Here is a 19,550-nt window from a genome sequence, read left to right as displayed (position 1 = left end):
CTCTCTCTCTCTCTCTCTCTCTCTCTCTCTCTCTCTCTCTCTCTCTCTCTCTCTCTCTCTCTCTCTCTCTCCCCCTAGCATTTCATTTGTATTTTAATAAATAAAGCTTGTCTGAAGATCAGAGAGTAAGGTCAGCCTTATAGACAGCAGTGTGACTGACACTGTTAATCTCAATTAGTTTGCCATAGGAATCACATGGTGCATGCCTTTAATTCCAGTGGTACACACCTTTAATTTTGGAACTAGAGAGGATTATAAAACAGCAGTCACAGTCTCATTCTGAGATTCCTTGAGACAGCCTGGCCATTTTGGACTGAGGTAGATGTTTGAGGGGCATCTAGGTTGTTTCCTAGTTCTGGCAATTATGAATAATACTGCTATGAACATAGTTGAGCAAGTGTCCTTGTGGTGTGATTGAGTATCCTTTGTGTGTATGCCTAAGATTGGTATAGCTGGGTCTTGAGGTAGATTGATTCCCAATTTTCTGAGAAACCACCATACTAATTTCCAGAGTGGCTGTACAAGTTTGCACTCCCAACAATGGAAGAATGTTCCCCTTACTCCACATTCTTTCCAATATAAGGTGTCATTAGTGTTTTTTAACTAGTCATTCTGGCAGGTGTATTTCAGAGTCATTTTGATTTGCATTGCCCTAATGAATATGGATGCTGAACAGTCATTTAAGTGTATTTCGGCCATTTGAAATTCTTCTGTTGAGAATTCTCTGTTTAAAGCTGTACTCCTTTTTTATCCTTTTTATTGATTTTATTGAGCTATACATTTTTCTCTTATTCCTCTCGCTGCATCTCTCCTCCCCTTCTACCCTCTCCTATGGTCCTCATGCTCCCAATTTACTCAGGAGATCTTGTCTTTTTGTACTTCTCTTGTAGATTAAATCCACATGTGTCTCTCGTACGGTCCTCATTGTTGCCTAGGTTCTCTGGGATTGTGATTTGTAGGCTTGTTTTCTTTGCTTTATGTCTAAGAACCAATTATGAGTGAATACACATGATATTTATCTTTCTAGGTCTGGGTTACCTCAATATGATATTTTTTAGATCCATCCATTTGCATACCAATTTTAAGATGTCATTTTTTTTCTGCTGTGCAGTACTCCATTGTGTAAATATACAACATTTTCCTTATTCATTCTTTGCTTCAGGGGCATTTAGGTTGTTTCCAGGTTCTGACTATGACAAACAAAACTGCTATGAACATAGTTGAGCACATGCCCTTGTGGTAAGATTGAGCATCTTTTGGGTATATACCCAAAAGTGGTATTGCCTATCTTGAGGAAGGTTGTTTCCTAATTTTCTGAGAAATCACCACACTGATAATCAAAGGGGCTGTACATGCTTGCACTCCCACTAGCAAATGCATGAATGTTCCCCTTACCCAACAACCTTTCCAACATAAATTGTCATCAGTGTTTTGGATATTGGTATCTTCTTCAATTCCTTTCTTCAAAGATTTAAAGTTCTTGCCAAACAAGTCTTCCACCTGTTTGGTTAGAGTTACTCTGAGATATTGTATGTTATTTGTGGCTATTGTGAAGGTTGATGTTGCTCTTATTTCCTTTGTTTCACTCAGCTTGAGGTTGCTTCCATGGGCCTGCTCTGTCAGAGGTCCTGGCTGAGGACTACTCGCTTGGTGGTCCCAGACTCAAGCCCAGACTCACAAAGGTCTCTGGTTCCAGCCTACTCCCTCAGTGATTGCTCCCTTGAACTTGCTCCTGTGGAATTCACTGTCTCAGGCCTGTTCTGGCCTAGGTCATTGGCTCAGTCCTCTTTCTGTAAATGTCCCTGGTCTAGGTCCACTCCTGCAGAGGTCCCTGGCTTGTGCTTTGTCCTACAAGGATCTCTGGCTCAGGTCTACTCCCTCCCTCAGTTGTCCCAGATTCAGGAGCCAGTTTGTGTTTCCTTTATTGCCCCTATTTCAGTTTTTTAGTCTTAAACTGTTTTCTTTACCCATTCAATTGCCTTTTCTTGGTTTTCTTGAGTTTCTTTAAGAGATTTATAGATTTCTTCCATTTTTTTGTTTGTCTTTTCCTCCATTTCTTTAAGGGTATTTTTCATTTCCTCTTTAAGAGTCTCTATCATCTTCATAAAGTTATATTTCACATGGTTTTCTTCTGCTTCTTCTGGGTTAAGATGATGAGGTCTTCCTGTTGTATGACCATTGGGTTCTGGCATTACCATGTCGCTTTTTTGTTTTTTGTTTTTTAAATGAATTTTCACATTGATGCCTACCCATCTCTTCTTCCAATTGGTGCTAGCAGTGTCTTTGCCTCTTGGTTCAATCCTTGCAGTTGCTGGCTGTGTCTTAAAGAGCTGCTCTGTACAGTCGCTGTCTCTGTCTCCAGCAGCCACTAAGGTCACTCTTGGCCTGTTTGCTTGGTCACTCTGTGCAGTTGGAGCCTGTGCTTCTGAGGTCACAGAGGATGGGTGGGTTTGGGGAAGGACTGGCCTTGTAGCTGACAGGGTCCAATTGATGGGGTGGGGGTGTTGGAGCAGCCTATCTGCAGGGAGCTTGCCTGCTACCTGGCTAGTGAAGCTAATACAGGTGAGGGAGGGACCCAGGGTTTTGCCCTGGTACCAAAAGCCTAGAGAGTGGGGTGCCCACCTGGCTGGCTGAGCAATCACTTCTTGGTCTGTGTGCATTTGCAGTCTGTGCTTCAGAGTTCCTCTGAGGTTGCAGGGGATGGGTTGGTTTGGGGTGGAGTGGGTCTTGTAGCTTACAGGGTTCCATCAATGTTGTTGGAGCAGCCTATCTGTAGGAAACTTGCCTGCTGGATGGCCAATGAAGATGAGACAGGTCATGGAACGGCCTGGAGTTTTTGCCCTGGTATCGAGGGCCTAGATTGTGGGGTGCTTAGCTGGCTGGCTGGTCATTCACCTCTTGGTCCCCCATCTCTGAGGTTTTATTAGTGTGCTTTGTGTGTATGTGGCAGTGGGGCTAGAGAGTGGAGGGTGTTTCTTATAATGGATTTATAATGTTTCTCATCATGGTTTATTAACTAAAAAATGATCAAGCTATTTGAAAGTACTGCTTATGTGATACTTTTATCTTATAATGCTTCTGTTATAAAAACTTTCAACAGTAAAATAAAATACAAAGTATTTTTAAATCACTTGAAAGAAAACAAAGAACCCCCAGGAAAGTAAAACCATGTGTGCAAAGCACAAAATAGAGTTTAATAGTTCTGCAGGTTAAGTTCTTAGTTTATTTGTTTGTATGATTGGTCAGTTCATTGTTGTTTTATTTTATGCCAAGTATTTGTATTTAAAAGTTAGTTAAACTTAAAAACAAAACAACCCTAAAATCCTGACCTTGTCTAGAGAAAACAGCGTTATACAAATTCTTTGTACTTTTACTTCTTTATGTATTCCATGTGTGATATATTCTTTTGGTTTGTGGTTTTTTGGAATTAGTTTAATAAAATAAGTATCTGTTCTCTAACAGCTTTTGGCTTAAGGATTATATCTCTATATTAATAGAACCCATGGTATTTATTAACAAAACTATTAAAATGAAAGGAAAACCCACTAAACATACTCCATTGGAAATCTGTCAACAAAAATACATAAAAAATTCCTTTTAGAGTACTGTAATATAATAGAATTCTTTCCTTCATAACTATAATAAATTATTTCCACATGCTCTAAACTGAAGTGTGCTTATCACTTAGTCCCCACACATCATGTAATACAAATTGGAAATTATTTATATTGTCATTTATATGAAATCTTAGGTTCTTAAATTGTCATCATTTTGTAGGTTATACATACTTTTTCTCGGTGTGTACTGTGTTGTGCTGAAGAAGTGGATCTTGATGAGCTTCTGGCTTCAAGATTAATATCTTTCCTAATGGATCATCACCAGGAAATTCTTCAAGTACCCACTTATTTACAGACTGCTGTGGAGCAGCATCTTGACTACATTCGAAAGGGCCATGTAGGTATTTTCACCTTAAAAACATCTCTGCACTAGTTATTCACTAGTAGCAAATTTAAGAGTCAAATTGGATACAAATAAGCTCACATAAACATTCACTAAATCAGGAATATATAGAGCCTATAGATTCACACAGCACTGAGACTCTTCTTGGCCTTTCATCATTAATTTGGCTAGACAAAACTTCATGACTCCACCTTCAGCACTGGGATTACAGAAACATGCTTCTTTGCCCGGTTTTTAGTAGATGTTGGGGATCCAAACTCAAGTCCTCATGCCTGCTTGGGAAACATTTTACCCATTAAGCCATCTCCTCAGACCCTACATATGGAACCTTGATTGTCTAGTGCTGTTAAATGTCCATTTTTTGAAAATCTGAGAGTAATTTTGATGGAAAGAGTCTTATTCTGATACATTCTATATAGTTAAAGCAGAATTCATTCTGAAGAAAAGAAAAAGACTAAAATACATAGAATGGAAAAAAGTTGTCAGAAAAAGAAAAAAGCACTAAGCAGCAGATATCCACCATAATCAGGCATTGGCTGACAAGCACATTTTGTTCGTGCTTTTTCTCATGTATATTATTATAATATTGTACTGACTTACCATAAATATAACTGTTCCTTAAACTTCAATATCCATAAATACATGGGCTCTGATTGTCCTCTAGTTCTCAAAAACAATGGATCAATGGTTCATTACCAAGTCAAAATATTAGTGGTTTAAACTGAATTAAAACACCATTTAGATTGCTATGTTTCATACTTCAAATAATAAAATCCATGATTAAGAGTGATACTAATAGCTACCTTTAGTGCTTCTGTGTACATTTTCTCATGTAATCTTCATTTTAATGATAAGTAAAGAAACCTGAAGTTAATTTGGCATTGTACACTAGTATGCTGTAGGGTTTGGATTTAGATCCTGCTCACTTGCTCTACTGTATATTCAGTTTTATAAACACACTGAATGTTTTATTGAGGGCAAATAATAGGTATTAGATTCTACCAAAAATGCATAGGAAAAATAAAACCAGAACATACAGATTTTCACTATTTTGGTTTCTTCACTGACAGTTTAAAAATCCTGGAGATGAACAAGTTGTTCCTTTGCCAACATATTCTTACTGTAAGCAGATTAGTACTCAAGAATTTGATAAGCAGAAAGTTTCAACTTCTCAAGCTGCAATTGAAGAACTTTTGGAGAATATTATTAGAAGTAAAAACTTGCCTCCAAAGGAGAAAAGAAAAAAACTGAAGCAGGTACAAGAATGCACAATCCATATTACAAATGTTTTCTAGTTTGTGATCAGGAATTGCTATTTTTAATGACATTTTGAGATAAAATTTTAACTTTTAAATATGGAGCTTATATATTGTTGTTCATTATATTCTTAAAGTATATGAATTAGTGCTTATTTCATTTTACTCTATCTTAAATTTAATTATAATATTAATTGATTCTCTTTTATTTTACTTGTATTTTGTATAATTATACTTTAAATTAATCTGGGAAAGCTTATGTAAAATCTGGAGTATGATATAATATCTCTGAATGATTCATCCCTACCACTGATTAAAACTCTCTCAGTTTTAAAGCTCAGTAACTACATCGCTCTAGAAAGCACAAAGCCTGAGAAATTCAAGAGAGAAATAAAAACTGCACCAACTTCCTCTGGCCTTCATAGGCTTTATCAGAGAGAAAGATCTGTGTTTAGAGTGAGAATTAACAGAAAAGAATCCTAGAATTTTACTTACAGGAGTCTGGAAGATTTTATAACATTACCTTCACAAATGCTCAGAGTAGTAAGTGCCAGATGAAGAGATACTTGACAAACTTCATCTAGGGAAATAATACTCAAGAGTTTCTAATATTCTTCTCCTCATTTTTAAGTTTCAGAAGGAATATCCCTTGATATATCAGAAAAGATTTCCAACCACCGAGAGTGAAGCAGCACTTTTGGATGCCAAACCTACCATCAAGCAACCAATGCTGAATTTAAGAAACTCAAAGCTTCACCGTCTGCGATACTGACTTAAAACTTTAATAAATGAATCCATATATGAGAGTATTTTTTACTTAACAGGAAATCTATTAATATTGTTGTTTCTGTGATAAGGACCAAAATTGTCTTTTATCCATGTGAAACTGCCAAAGCTACTGGCTCTTAGCTAAGAATACCTAACGAAAGTGAAGCATGATTAATAAAGACTCGGAGAGAGAAATTGGGGCTCAACCTGAAGACCCAGAAGGCAAAGCAGTCAGCCACTGACTCTTACCTTGACCTCAGTTTGAAATGGTGATCCTGCTTCCAGGAATCTCGGAATGAGACTGTGTCTGAGAGCTGTTTCCTCCCATAATATAACCTCTCTAGTTCTGTGATTAAAGGCATGTACCACCCGGTTTCTATGGCAACTGGGATTAAAGGTGTGTGTTACCATTACATGGTCTGTAAGGCTAATAGTGGGGTTGTTTTACTCTCAGATCTTCAGGTTAGCTTTATTTATTAAAATACAATAAAAGTGGCACTATACAAAAGCCCATACCAAATATTTTAATTAGAAACTATAACTTTTAATATAGTAATCTAGTAAGGCTATTAGGATTGTATCATACAGATGAAATTATGGTGCTGTTTTAAAAGAAAACATGCCTGTGTCTATATGTGCGCCTATGGGTATTACCTAAAGAACTGGCTGTTTATGATTGTTTATTTTTAAGTATCAGAATGTGAAGAATATTGTACTCTTGTATAATCTTTTTATACTTATGATCTATTTAAATGTGTTTAAATATACATGTGTAGCTTGGTTTCTGTTTGTTGGAGTTTGGTTTATTGGGAGATAAAAGGGGTGACTTTATGAGATAAAGTCTTAATGTGCACCTCACTCTGACACCTCAGCCTTATACTCCTGAGTGGTAGGAATGCACGTGTGCAGCTGTTCCTGGCTGATATATGTGGGTTTTTAAATGTTTGTTCAAGGTTTTTGTTTTTCCCTAAACTATCTCAACTACTTCGGTCTTTTTTCCAGAAATATCTTTTGAATATTTACATTCTTTATCCATTCTAATACTGAAATAGATGTGTAATAGTTATTTAGCATCAGCAATGTGCCTTTCATTATTTAAATGTGATAACAGTAATGTGCCTTTCATTGTTTCTTAAATGTGACCATGATAAATAAAGCAAACTTTCTTCACTTAAGACATTTATTTTTTCAATTAATGTAACTACATTTTACATGCCCTTAAAATAATAATATATTTACTGACATTGAGGTATGGGGATTCTTTCAGCTGAACACTGGTCTTTCTTAGAATAGTCTTTAAGCAAATGTTTTTAAGTTGGAGCACTTTGGAATTACCAAGGTCTGATATATTATCAAGTCTATAATTTAGAGATGGTAAAAAATATACAAAATACCTTAAACAAGAGTAGAAACATATATATGTTCTAATAAAAATAACCTTAAATCTATAACAATATAAAAATGCATACCAATGTAAAACATTTGTGACTAGCAGTTGCTTTTTTTAAGTTTAAAAGTAAATTCAATAATCTATCTTTTTTCTTTTATTACTATATCCATCCCTTTTTCATTTCAGAAAATCTAATATCTTATGTTTAGTTTCTTCCTTGACCATGAACAACAAAAATTGCAATCAACCCTCCTAAACAATGACAAACATCCATGATCCATAAAATAAAATAAAAAGAAAAAAAAATAAAACAAAAAAATTAAACCATCTCACGTTTTCGGAATTTGGGCATCACATTCTTAAAATTATTTCCTCCTATCTGGAAACAATGTCATCTTGGAAGAATCATAGAAAATTAAATAATGGTCATATCCTGGGAGAGCAAGATTTTGTCCAGTCTTTTTTTTTTTAAAGAGTTTTTTTTTAATATTTATTTATTTATTATGTATACAATATTCTGTCTGTATGCCTGAAGGCCAGAAGAGGGCGCCAGACCTCTTTACAGATGGTTGTGAGCCACCATGTGGTTGCTGGGAATTGAACTCAGGACCTTTGGAAGAGCAGGCAATGCTCTTAACCACTGAGCCATCTCTCTAGCCCTTTGTCCAGTGTTGATGTGGACAGAAAGTTCAGAGCTTATCTGAAGTCCCAACTGGAGTACTCTCAAGTTGGACCATCTCAGCTAAATGCTTTGAAGTAGTCTTGAGCAGTTTGTAATCCAAAGCAGATCTTTAGGTGGCATTTGTCACCAGGTAGATCTAGTGCTGCAGGGCATCATCATCATCTCAGAAACTTCATAGGTCACTTCCAGAAATGGACATACACTGCTGTAGAAAACTTAAACATTTTAAATTTCATATGCAGCAGATCTCCAAAAAATTAAAGGACCACAAAAGGTTAAGTACATCCACAGTACACAAGTTCAGCTCCCAGTTACCTGCTTTAGACTCAAGCACAAAGTCACATACAGCAGGCTAGATAAAGTCTATTTCTAGAATTAGTTAGTACTCTATATGATCATTAATATAATGACAAAAAGTTTAAATACATATTTTAATCTTATAAATTTTGAGACAATATTTATATCTTAAGAAAAGTTTTAAAGTGTCACAATAGAACCAAAGGTTGATGAGATTAGTGCCGTTAGTTGTTTAACACTGGTTTTCTTCTTTACCATAGAACATAGCATTTCTGACATGAGACAGAGATTTTGTATTTTCCTTTAACAAGCATGCTTGGGTTTAGAAAAAGTGAAATCTATGTTCCAATTCCAAAGGCAGTTTTAATTTTTAATTGAATTGGAACTACAAAAAGACAATTTGACTTACATATTTGTAGAGAAGAGCAGAAACAAACATTTCATAAGATTTGTGAAACTGTATCCCATTAGAAATGTGCTAAATCATTAGGCTAATATTATTTTTCCTCAGACATTTTTTTATGTGTTATTCTCCTTCAGATGTTTTGTTTGTACAGTATAGATGTCAATCTCTATCCTGCCCAGTCCCACAGCCACTTAGTCCCAACACAACACACAGAGGTTTATATTAATGATAAAGTGTTTAACCTGTTATCTCAGACTTATTATTTATTAGCTCTTACAACTTGAATTAACCTATAATTCTTATCTATGTTTAGACACATGGTTTAGTATCTTACTCATTAAGGCATTCTCATCTTGCTTCCTCTGTGTCTGACTGGTGACTGCAAACTGAGCCCTTCCTCTTCTCAGAATTCTTCTAGTCTGGTCACTTTATCTGAATGAACTTCCTACCTTGCTACTGACCAATCTCCATTTTATTAAACCAATATAAGTAAGAAATCTTTACAGGGTACAAGAGTATTAACTCTCAGCGGTAGTCTTCAGATTCCCTAGTTGGATGCTATTATTCTCCTAGAAATGATTTTTAAAAAGCCCTACCCAACACTATCTTTGGGGAGTTTCCCTTTTGGCAGGTTGTGTATGATTAAATGAAAGGTATTTCTTGGTCTTATAAATTAGTTTAGATTGAATGACCACCATATCACCTTTCCAATAAAGAGTTCTCTCCATTTCGAATCTTTATGAACCTTGATGATATCTATACATTTTCCTCTCTTCTGGAAATAAAAGCAAAACCTCTTCCTTAATAAAACACATATCCTGGTATCCATTTTGATGTCAACACATCCTTAAGTTACATAAATTGGTTTAATTCAGCAGGTTTTTTGACTATCCACTCTCTCTTTTTCCATATCTTCCATTCCATTCTCATTAACACTTAAAAATCTAAGGTTAATAAAGTATTGTGTAAACTATCTCTGGGTACCTTTACTGCCCCTTTGTTCTTATTAAGCATAACAGTGCTTGGCTGTACTTCATATTTTTACTTAAGTACTTAAAGCACCTGGGGCTTAACTGGTGATAGATGAAGCTTTAGTCTAAAGTTTCCTTATCACTTTAAAACCAGATCCTGTGGCTGAAGAGATAGCTTGGTTCTTAGGAGCCCATGCTACCCTTGCAGAAGAGCTGAGCTCAGTTTCCAGCACTTTACCAGAAGGTTTATAACTGTGTGCATCTCCAGCTCAAGGGATGCAATCCCTTTTTCTGGTCTCTGGAAACACTGACCGTCACATGCACATATCCATATGCATATAAATATTTGAAAGAATAAAAATATTTTTTTAAAAAATCACAACAAGATCCACCAAAAAGAAATGCTTTGTTTTCAAAATTTTATTAACCAAGGAAGATTAAACTCATCACACAGGAAATGACTGAAAATTAAGTATCACTATCAGAGCCTATGGGAATTTTGCACCAGGCTGCTGTCTGTTCTTCATACACATTAATCTCTTCTAAAATTCATCTACTAATCCTCAAAATGCCTGCTTGCCCTCATTTTCCTCTCTCTATCAGTATGCAAATTTCTGAATCTTATAGGATTATGGTTCACCATCCCAGAGGCCCTATGCATGTAAATAAATTTTAGTGTTTTTTTTTTCTCTCCTGCTAATCTGTATGTTTCCAGCTATTTTCAGCAAATTTAAAGGGTAGAATCTTCGGTAGATGGAGGAATTCTCTCACCACTACAACATTTGCCCAACAAAGTCTCAGATGATCAGTAGGGTCTGACTCACAAATTGAGAATATTTCTAAATAATAATTATTTCAAAAATAACTTAGTTCACATCTCATATAAATTTACTAATTTTAATTTAATTTGAACATATGATAGATCTTATGCTTGTACCAATAAATGCACAACCTGAAGTTCCAATTTTACAGAAGATTCCATAAGGTACTGAGAAGAAGGTATATTCTTTTATGTTTGAAATAAATGATATATAGATATCTGTTATGTTCATTTGAGTCATGACATCTGTTAGTTCTCTTATTTCTTTGTTAAGTTTCTGTCCATTGGGAAGAGTGGGGTGTTGGAATTTCCTACTATTAGTGTGTGGGGTTTGATGAGAGATTTAAGCTTTGGTAATATTTATTTTAAATATGTGGGTGCTTTGTATTTGGGACATAGATTTTCAGGATTGAGACTTCATCTAGACAGATTTTTCCTAAGATAAGTATGAAGTGTCCTTTTCCATATCTTCTGATTGATTTTAGTTTGAAGTCTATTGTTTTAAGATACTATTATAGCTATACTCACTTGTTTCTTAGGTCCATTTGATTGTAAAATCTTTTCCCAACCCTTTACTCTGAGGAAATGTCTGTCTTTGAGGTTGAGGTGTATTTCTTGTAAGCAGCAGAAGGATGGATCCTGTTGTCATATCCTTTCTCTTAACCTTTGTCTTTTTATACATGAATTGAGTCCATTGATATTAAGAGATACTAATGACCAGACATTGTCAATTTCTGTTGTTTTCAGTGGTTGTTTGTGTTTTCTTTCTTTGAGGTTTGATGGTATAAGATTACCTTTTCCCATGTTTTTGTGGGTTCAACTAGTTTCTTCAGATTGAAATTTTCCTTCTAGTACTTTCTGTAAGGCTGGCTTTCTGGACAGGCGATGTCTAAATCTGGTTTTGTCATTGAATATCACGTTTTCTACATCAATGGTGATTGAAAGCATTGCTGGGTATAATAGTCTGGGTTTGCATTTGTGTTCTTTTATTGTCTGCAGTACTTCTGTCCAGGACCTTCTGGCCTTCATGGTTTCCATTGAGAAGTCTAGTGTAATTCTGATAGGTCTTCCTTTATATGTTTTTTGACCTTTTTCCTTTGAGACTCTTATTATTATTATTTATTGTGTATGTTTAGTGTTTTGATGATTATATTGCAAAGGGACTTTTTCTGGTTCAGTCTTTTGGTGTTCTGTAAGGTACACCTTTATAGGCACATTTTTCTTTAGATTGGGAAAGTTTTTTTTTTTCCATGATGTTATTAAATATATTTTCTGTGACTTTGAACTAGAGTTCTTCTCCTTCTACCCCTATTATTCTTAGATTTGGTCTTTTCATGTTGTCCCAGGATTGCTGGATGTTTTGTATTAAAAAAAATTGTTGGATTTAAATGTTTTCTTTGATGAATCATTTTCCTCTACTATATCGTCAATTCCTGAGATTCTCTTCCATCCCTTGTAATCTGTTGGTAATGCTTGCATCTGTAGTTACTGTTCATCTACTCACATTTCCATTTTCAGAATTCCCTCACATTATGTTTTCTTTATTGACTCTGTTTCAATTTTCAAGTCTTGAACTGTTTGAATTGTTTGCTTCACTTGCTTAATTGCTTTTTCTTGTTTTTCTTGGCTTTTTAAAAAATATTTATCGGGCCAGGCAGCAGCGGTGCATGCCTTTAATCCTAGCGCTCAGGAGGCAGAGGCAAGCAGATCTCTGTGATTTCAAGACTAGCCTGGTCTACGAGAGCTAGTTCCAGAACAGGCTCCAAAGCTACAGAGAAACTCTGTCTTGAAACAAACAACAACAAAACAAAAACAAACAAAAAAAAGAGATTTATTGATTTCTCCCAATTTTTTGCTTGTCTTCTCCTCCATATTTTAAAGGTATTTTTCATTTCCTCTTTAGGGGTCCCTATCATTTTTAATATTATATTTAAGAAGATTTTATTCTGCTTCTTGTGGGTTAGAATGTTTAGGTCTTTTGTTTTGTTTTGTTTTTTTTGTAGGACCACTAGTTTCAGTTGTTGCCATATTCTCCTTAGGTTGTTGAATGTATTTGTGCATTGGCACCTACCCGTTGCTTCCTCCAATTGGTACAGGTGGGTCGTGTTGCTTAGGTGATCACTCTTTCTCCTAGTGCAGGTGGGGCTGTGTGTTAGGAAGTCATTGATGTGGTTCTTGGACTCCTCTCCAGGGATAGCCAGAGCCAAGGCTCTGGTGTTTAGAAATGCCCTGGGAGATGGCCGTGGCTGGGGGGAGGCTACTTCCTGGTAGCTGGGACCTAGCTGAATAGGCGGGTGGGGCATAGGATGTGCCTCAGAAAGTTAGAGTTCATAGAGCTGAACGCTTAAGCCATGAACTCTGACACTTACCTCTCCAGGGGCAACCAGGACCAAGGATCCAGTGACCAGAGATGCAGTGGGGTATGGCTGTAGTTTTCCTCAATGTCTTTAGGGAAATTTTTCGTTTTTTCTTTAAGGGCCTTTATCATCTTCATAAAGTTATTTTTAAGGTTATTTTCTTTTACTTCAGCTGCAACATTGTTCAGGTTTTTTTTTTTGTGTGGGATCACTAGGTCTTTGTGGTGACATATTGCCTTTTCTGTTGTTGAATGCATTCTTACACTGGCACTTACATATCTGGGTTTGCGATATGAGTGTTGGTTCTTATTTTGTCTTTATTGGGTATATGTTTTGTTCCCTTATTATTTGTTTCCTTTGTTATCTTCCTGAAAGGCCAAGGGTTTTGATTATTGGCAGGTCTTCAGGTCTAATATGGTTGTCTCACCTGAGGTTTGTGAGAATTTGGGTCCCTAGATCCAGCATATCCTCCTCTCCTTCTGACTGGTGTGGGCTGCTCCTGTGCCTATGGAGTCTGTTCTTCCAACTGATATGAGTTTCGTTTGTGCATATAGAATCCATTTGAGTTACAGAGAAGGGCAGGTCAGAAGAAGATGAAGTGGGTGGGGTTGGAAGGCGGAATGCATCTGGGGGGAAACAGAACTCAGTGGGTGGCCACAATAGTGGTACAGACTTCTGTCAGTTCTCTCACTTTTTGACAGACTGCAGGTGCCTGCACCACATCAGTGGAGTTTCACCAGACTTTGGGGAAGAGCCCAGCTGCCATGCTGGGGCTGAGATGGGAAGGGGAGGGGCACAAAGTGTGTCCTAGAATTTAGGGTCTGGAGGTTGATGTAGTTCAGCTGGGGAACCAATATCTGAGATTTTTATTAACTTATTATATTTTTGGTTTTTTTTTTTTTTTTTTTTTTTTGGTTTTTCGAGACAGGGTTTCTCTGTGGCTTTGGAGCCTATCCTGGCACTAGCTTATTATATTGTTACTATATGATTGATTAATTCAATCAATTTGTTTCTTTAAATTCACCTACTGATTTCCATTTAATAAGAGTTTGGATATTAGAGGAGGAGGAAGCTCTAATACCCACCCCTGCTGTTTTTTGCTTCTCTTCCAACATCTTCAAGAATCTAATGATTTAGTAAGTACATAAATGATTTTTCCTATATAACTAGCAACATTCATGTACCGTTTCTGCAAAGAAATATCACTCCTGTTACAGTTACTCCATTTGAAATTCTAATTTTATTGATTATTTCTAAGGTATGTTTTTTGAAAATAACAGTAACATTACAGAATCAGTGAAACTGCAAGGTTCTAAGTCTAGTTTTGAATAGAATTTCCTGTTAAAGTATCTTTAAATAATAAATGCAATAATAATATATTAGATTCTCAGAAACTTGTTCTCAAAATAATAAAATGGTAGTGACTCTACAGGAAATACATCAGAAGAAAATATTTATTTAGAAGTGTAAACACAGCAGATCAAAGTGTTTTATTTATTTATTTATTAAAGATTTCTGCCTCCTCCCCGCCACTGCCTCCTATTTCCCTCCCCCCCATTAAGTCCCCCTCCCCCGATCAAGTCCCCCTCCTCATCAGCCCAAAGAGCAATCAGGGTTCCCAAGTGTTTTTAAGGACAAGGTTCTTTGGAGAAATGCCTCACTAAGTAATCCCTGAGCAGTTATGATTATGCAAAGTAAGATTATGTAAGATTTACAGAACAAAGAAATACTAGAATTCCAATTCAATGTGAGTTTATCCATACAGGAATAGATGCCAGGAAAACACATCACAGCAGTTACTTGGAGTATCTTAAGCCTAAAAGCCATTTTTTCCTATTTTCAGCAGTTGTGCACTAATCAATAAGACTTCTTGGTAAGTTGTTAAAACCTACTAATATTTCCCCCATTAGTTTTTTTTTAATTTGTATGCACAATAAACAGATTCTAAAGGCAACTAATTCAAAAAATCTGATTTGAGTATCTAACAGGATATTTATTTTTTTCATAATTACATTTGCAACTCTAACAAATATTTGACTAGCTGTTTAGTTAAAAAATAACAATAATTCCTATAACTTATGCATTATTTTCTTCCCCCCTCCAAGTAGTGCTGCACTGATGTACTGATTACAGCTAAGAGAAAACCTGCTCCTGCAGAGTTTTCTAAACTAACTTCTTTGGGAATCGTGATTAGAATTCTGTGTATTGAATTATGGCTTGAGTTGTTTGGCCTAAGCAAAAGATATCCAACATAATCTGAAAAAAAATGTCGTTGAGCATTCTCTGATGTGGGATTCCCCTCTGTATGCTGTGAATATGATCGGTTAATAAAGAAAGCTGGCTTGAGCCTATGGCAGGGCGGAGCAGAGGTAGGCAGGGAAGATGGAACTAAATGCTGGGAGAAAGAAGGGTGGAGTCAGAAAGAAGCAATGCAGCCCTGCCAGAGACAGAGGCCAGAACTTTAGCCAGTAAGCCACAGCCTTGTGGCAATACATAGATTAGTAGAAATGGGTTAAGTTAATATGTAAGTGTTAGCCAATAGGAAGTTAGAGCTAATGGGCTAAGCAGTGATTTAATTAATACAATTTCTGGTGATTATTTTGGGGCAAAGCAGCTGGGAACGAACTAGCACCCTCCTTACTTCAATTTTCTATACAGGTCCAAGTCTGAAATTTTATAAAATGCCCACATTTATTATTCTTTTTATCAACCATAAAAATCTTACCTTCAAATGATATAGATCCTATCATAAAAAGTTTGAAGTTATCATGACAATGTTAATATTAAAAGTTGAGGAAACAGCTTTTCCCAGCTGTGACAAAATGTTGGGAAAATCAACTTTAAGGAAGAAAGATTTATTTTACTTCCCTGTTTCAGAGTTGTCAGCTTATCATAACTTGACTCTGGTACTTTTAGACCTTCAGTAAAGCAGAACAATCATGGCAGAAGGGTATAGAGACTAAAATCTCTCCATCTTATGGAAAGAGATATACCAGGAGTCCAAAGATAATATACCACTCATATGCACTCCCCTGTTGATCTGCTTTCTCAAACTAAAGTTTGCTTCCTAATAGTTTATTAAATTTGAACACATTAATGAGTTAAATTGTTTATAAAATCAGTGTCTTCAGAATCCAATCACCTCTACCACCAATCATGCTACCAGTATGACTAAGCCTTTGTGCTCATGTCAGTATAACATGAGCATTTGGGGGGTCCACTTCACAGCAAAACATACTTAAACTACTGAAGTAGTTGATTTTATTATACACAAACCTCTGTTGGAATTGAGAACATGTTGGCCACTCAATGCAAAATAACTCTCTTTACAATTATTTTTAGAATAAAAGATACAAACTACTTATTGTTAACTTATTCACTAATCCTTCTATATGCTTTGTACAGTGCTAGACAATGCATATGAAGGGCTAAGTAATACTCCATAACCCTTCTCCTACAAAAGTTGGTACACTGTTTGAAGAAGACAAATCTATTATCTGGAATAATGTAGCAAATATTGTAACAGTGAAACAATAAATAATGTAATATATGTTGCATTTGTTCAGTTAGCTGGCTTTGTTTTCTAACCCCTTACTAAGAAAATATTTGTTGAAGGGAGGGACTTTATTATTCAATTCTGTCTCTCTTTAATCCCTCCCCCTTCTTTCTCCCCACCCCTGTGTGTACATGTGTTTGTGTGAATATGTGTATGTGATTGTAGTTTACAAGTCTAATGATCATTCTTTGTTGATTTTTGTCTTGTTTTCTTTTGTTTTCCTATATTACAGAGTTTCTGTTACCACTGTATCATACCTAATAATTTCAATTATGAAACTCCATAATCTCATTCCCACTTCCAATGATGGTCAAGACAGGGCAATGGTGGCACATGTCTTTAATGCTAGCACTTGGGAGGCAGAGGCAGGTGTATCTCTGAGTTTGAGGCCAACATGGTATAACAGAATGAGCTCCCAGACATATTTCAAAGCAACTGTTGCTTTGAAAAACAAAACAAAAACAAACAAACAAAAATATGGCCAAGATATCTTCCTCCAACAACGATAGAAGAAACCTATTCCTATCCTGTATAAATCTGGGAACTCACACAAATCTCCAAATGTATTTTAAAAGAAATTCTTATTAATTGGAAACCTTCAGACTCCTGACAAGATAGAATACCAGAGGCCATATTTATCCTCTTGTATGAAACACTTTAAATGAATAAGACAGTAGTCTTCCATATATATAAGTCATGAGCTCATAAATAGCTATGATCACTAATCAAAGTAAACTACTCAGTAAGATAATCAGCTCTCTTGCCTATTTGTTTATTGAGACTTACCCTCACAATATAATCCTGGTTAGCTTCAAACATGTAATATAACTCATGATAACCTAAAACTCATAAAGTTCCAGCCTCATCCTCCTGAATGCTAGAATTACACATATGCTTATCATTCCTATCTGAGTTTCAACAAATTAGTTCCAGGAAAGCATTTGAAAGGTAGTCTTAGAAAGTAACAGACTCTCTGAGCTGAGGAGATGAATTTAAAATCTTCAGGAAGAAATCATAAGAATTTGTAGGAAAGACAATATTGCTGCAACAGAGAGCAAACATTCAGAAATCTTGTACAGTGTACTCTTTGATAGTATCTGTTCCCACTAAGCAGAAAGGAAACAGAACAAAAAGTAAGTATTTTTAATATTTATTAATAGTTGTTCATTTTGTAGCGAATGAGTGTTTTTCTTGCATGAATGTTTATGGACCATATTTGTACCTGGATCTCATAGACTTCAGAAGAGGAAATAAGATCCCCTAAAACTAGAGTTACACATGTTTGTGAACCATCATGTGTATGTTATGAATTGAACTCAGGTCCTTTGGAAGAGAAATAAATGCTCTTAAATGATCAACTGTCTCTCTAGTCCTGATTTTTTTAATAAAACGTAAGTTCCATGTTTCATGGTCAATTTGGTTGAGTACACAAGGATCTCAAGAGAAATACAGTATTAAGAAAAGTAATATTACAATGAGCACTATTCTATTTCCACCTAACAAATCATTAAAGTAAAATCCTTAAAGTTCAAACTGTTTCAAATAACACAAAGTCCCTGATAGGAACTCAAAACTATTTAAGGAATACAGATTAAGCTCATTAACCAATGCAGTGAAAAATTAAATATCAGCCATCTAACCAAAACTTCTCATTCATATAAAGAACCAATAAAATCAATAAATGGTGACCTAAAGTTAATATGTTAATTTTAGCATATATATACATTAAAATTTCACTATAACTATATTTTATATATTCAAAATAATTAGAGCATATACTCCTAATTAAAAATCCTCAATAGGGTGAAAAAATGTCTTAACCCTATAGAGCATATATGTAAAAGAAAAAAGCTGACATTAGATGTAGTGATGGAAGACTCAAAGCATTTATCTTAAGGTCAGTGCAATAAGATAAGAAAACAAAAGAAATAAAAGACATCTATAACAGAAAAGAAGTAAAACTGTTTTTGTTTATAGACAAGATTTTCTGTGTATATTCAAATGGAATATACAAAAAGAAACAAAAACTAATAAAAGAGTTTCAAAAGATTATAGAGCACAAGATGAACACATAAAAGTCAACTTTATTTCATTATATTAGTATTGAGTAATCATAAGTTCAAAATAAAAAGCAAGGTCATCTATAGTGTCCTAAAATATCTAATAATTATTGTTAAATAAGGAGACTTCTGTTAAAGTCACATATAACAGGACTACTTGTTGTACGGAGACCACTTGTTGGTTCCTGGCTGCTCAGCACCGAAATAGTCACATAGAAACTATATTATTTAAATCACTGCTTGGCCCATTAGCTCTAACTTTTTATTGACTAACTCTTACACCTTATTTTAACCCATCTCTATTAATCTGTGCATCACCATGAGGTCGTGGCCTACCAGCAAAGTTTCAGCACATCTGGCAGCTCAATGGCTTCTCTGTGACTGTGCCCTTCTTTCTCCCCGCATTCAACCTAGCTTTCCATGCCTAGCTAAGTTCTGCCATGCTATAGGTCCAAAGCAGTTTTCTTTATTAATCAGTGGTAATCACAGCATACAGAAGGACATCCCACATCAACCACTGCCATCAGGAAAACTTCTAAGTGAAGAAACAAACAACAAAACAAATAATGAACATACTCTGATAGAGTAATAGACATAAGTATGGACAACTCTGTTAACTTCTGTCTTCTGTCTGGAAATCCAGTTTTCTACCTGTAAGAAAGACCACTTAAACAATACAATAATTCCATAAACTGTAACAGCACCACCAAGATTTTTAATGCTATCACAATAACTCTTTGTTTGATGCTTGCAGAAGGAAGTTAAGTAATTTTAATTACTATTTAAAGTGCTTTCATATTTGAACCAATTCTGTCACCCAGCTGGCAGGGCTGAAAACTTTCAAGAGTGAAACAGGCCTTTCATGGCTGAGCCACCATTAATCCAACAAGGCTGACTCAGAATCCTTTTTTTGTGATTTTCAAGAATGTGATTCAAGAGTTGATTAATTAAAATCCAAGTATAATTAAGACTTTAGGTAAGATATTTTAAATTTTTTAGTAGAGAAAAAAGCTAAACCCTTAAGCAC

The 19,550-nt window shown here is 35.5% G+C and overlaps 1 protein-coding gene across 2 annotated transcripts in view; it reads left to right on the top strand.

The window, feature by feature from the left end:
- Positions 1–7,227, top strand: part of Depdc1 (DEP domain containing 1) — a 30,192-nt gene extending 22,965 nt beyond the window's left edge. For both annotated transcript variants that reach the window (XM_050149465.1, XM_050149464.1), the window contains 3 exons: positions 3,778–3,954; positions 5,031–5,216; positions 5,848–7,227. In XM_050149465.1, coding sequence (XP_050005422.1) covers positions 3,778–3,954; positions 5,031–5,216; positions 5,848–5,988 — 504 coding nt within the window. In that variant the 3' untranslated portion in view covers positions 5,989–7,227. The remainder of the gene's footprint in view (positions 1–3,777; positions 3,955–5,030; positions 5,217–5,847) is intronic.
- The last annotated feature ends 12,323 nt before the right edge of the window (positions 7,228–19,550 follow it).

Source organism: Alexandromys fortis, unplaced genomic scaffold (assembly GCF_014885135.2).
Source record: "Alexandromys fortis isolate MF-2015 unplaced genomic scaffold, M_Fortis_MF-2015_v1.1 scaffold_68, whole genome shotgun sequence".
NCBI lineage: Eukaryota > Metazoa > Chordata > Mammalia > Rodentia > Cricetidae > Alexandromys > Alexandromys fortis.
Note: the sequence above shows the minus strand (reverse complement) of the source record. Positions and strands in the feature narration are given on the sequence as shown.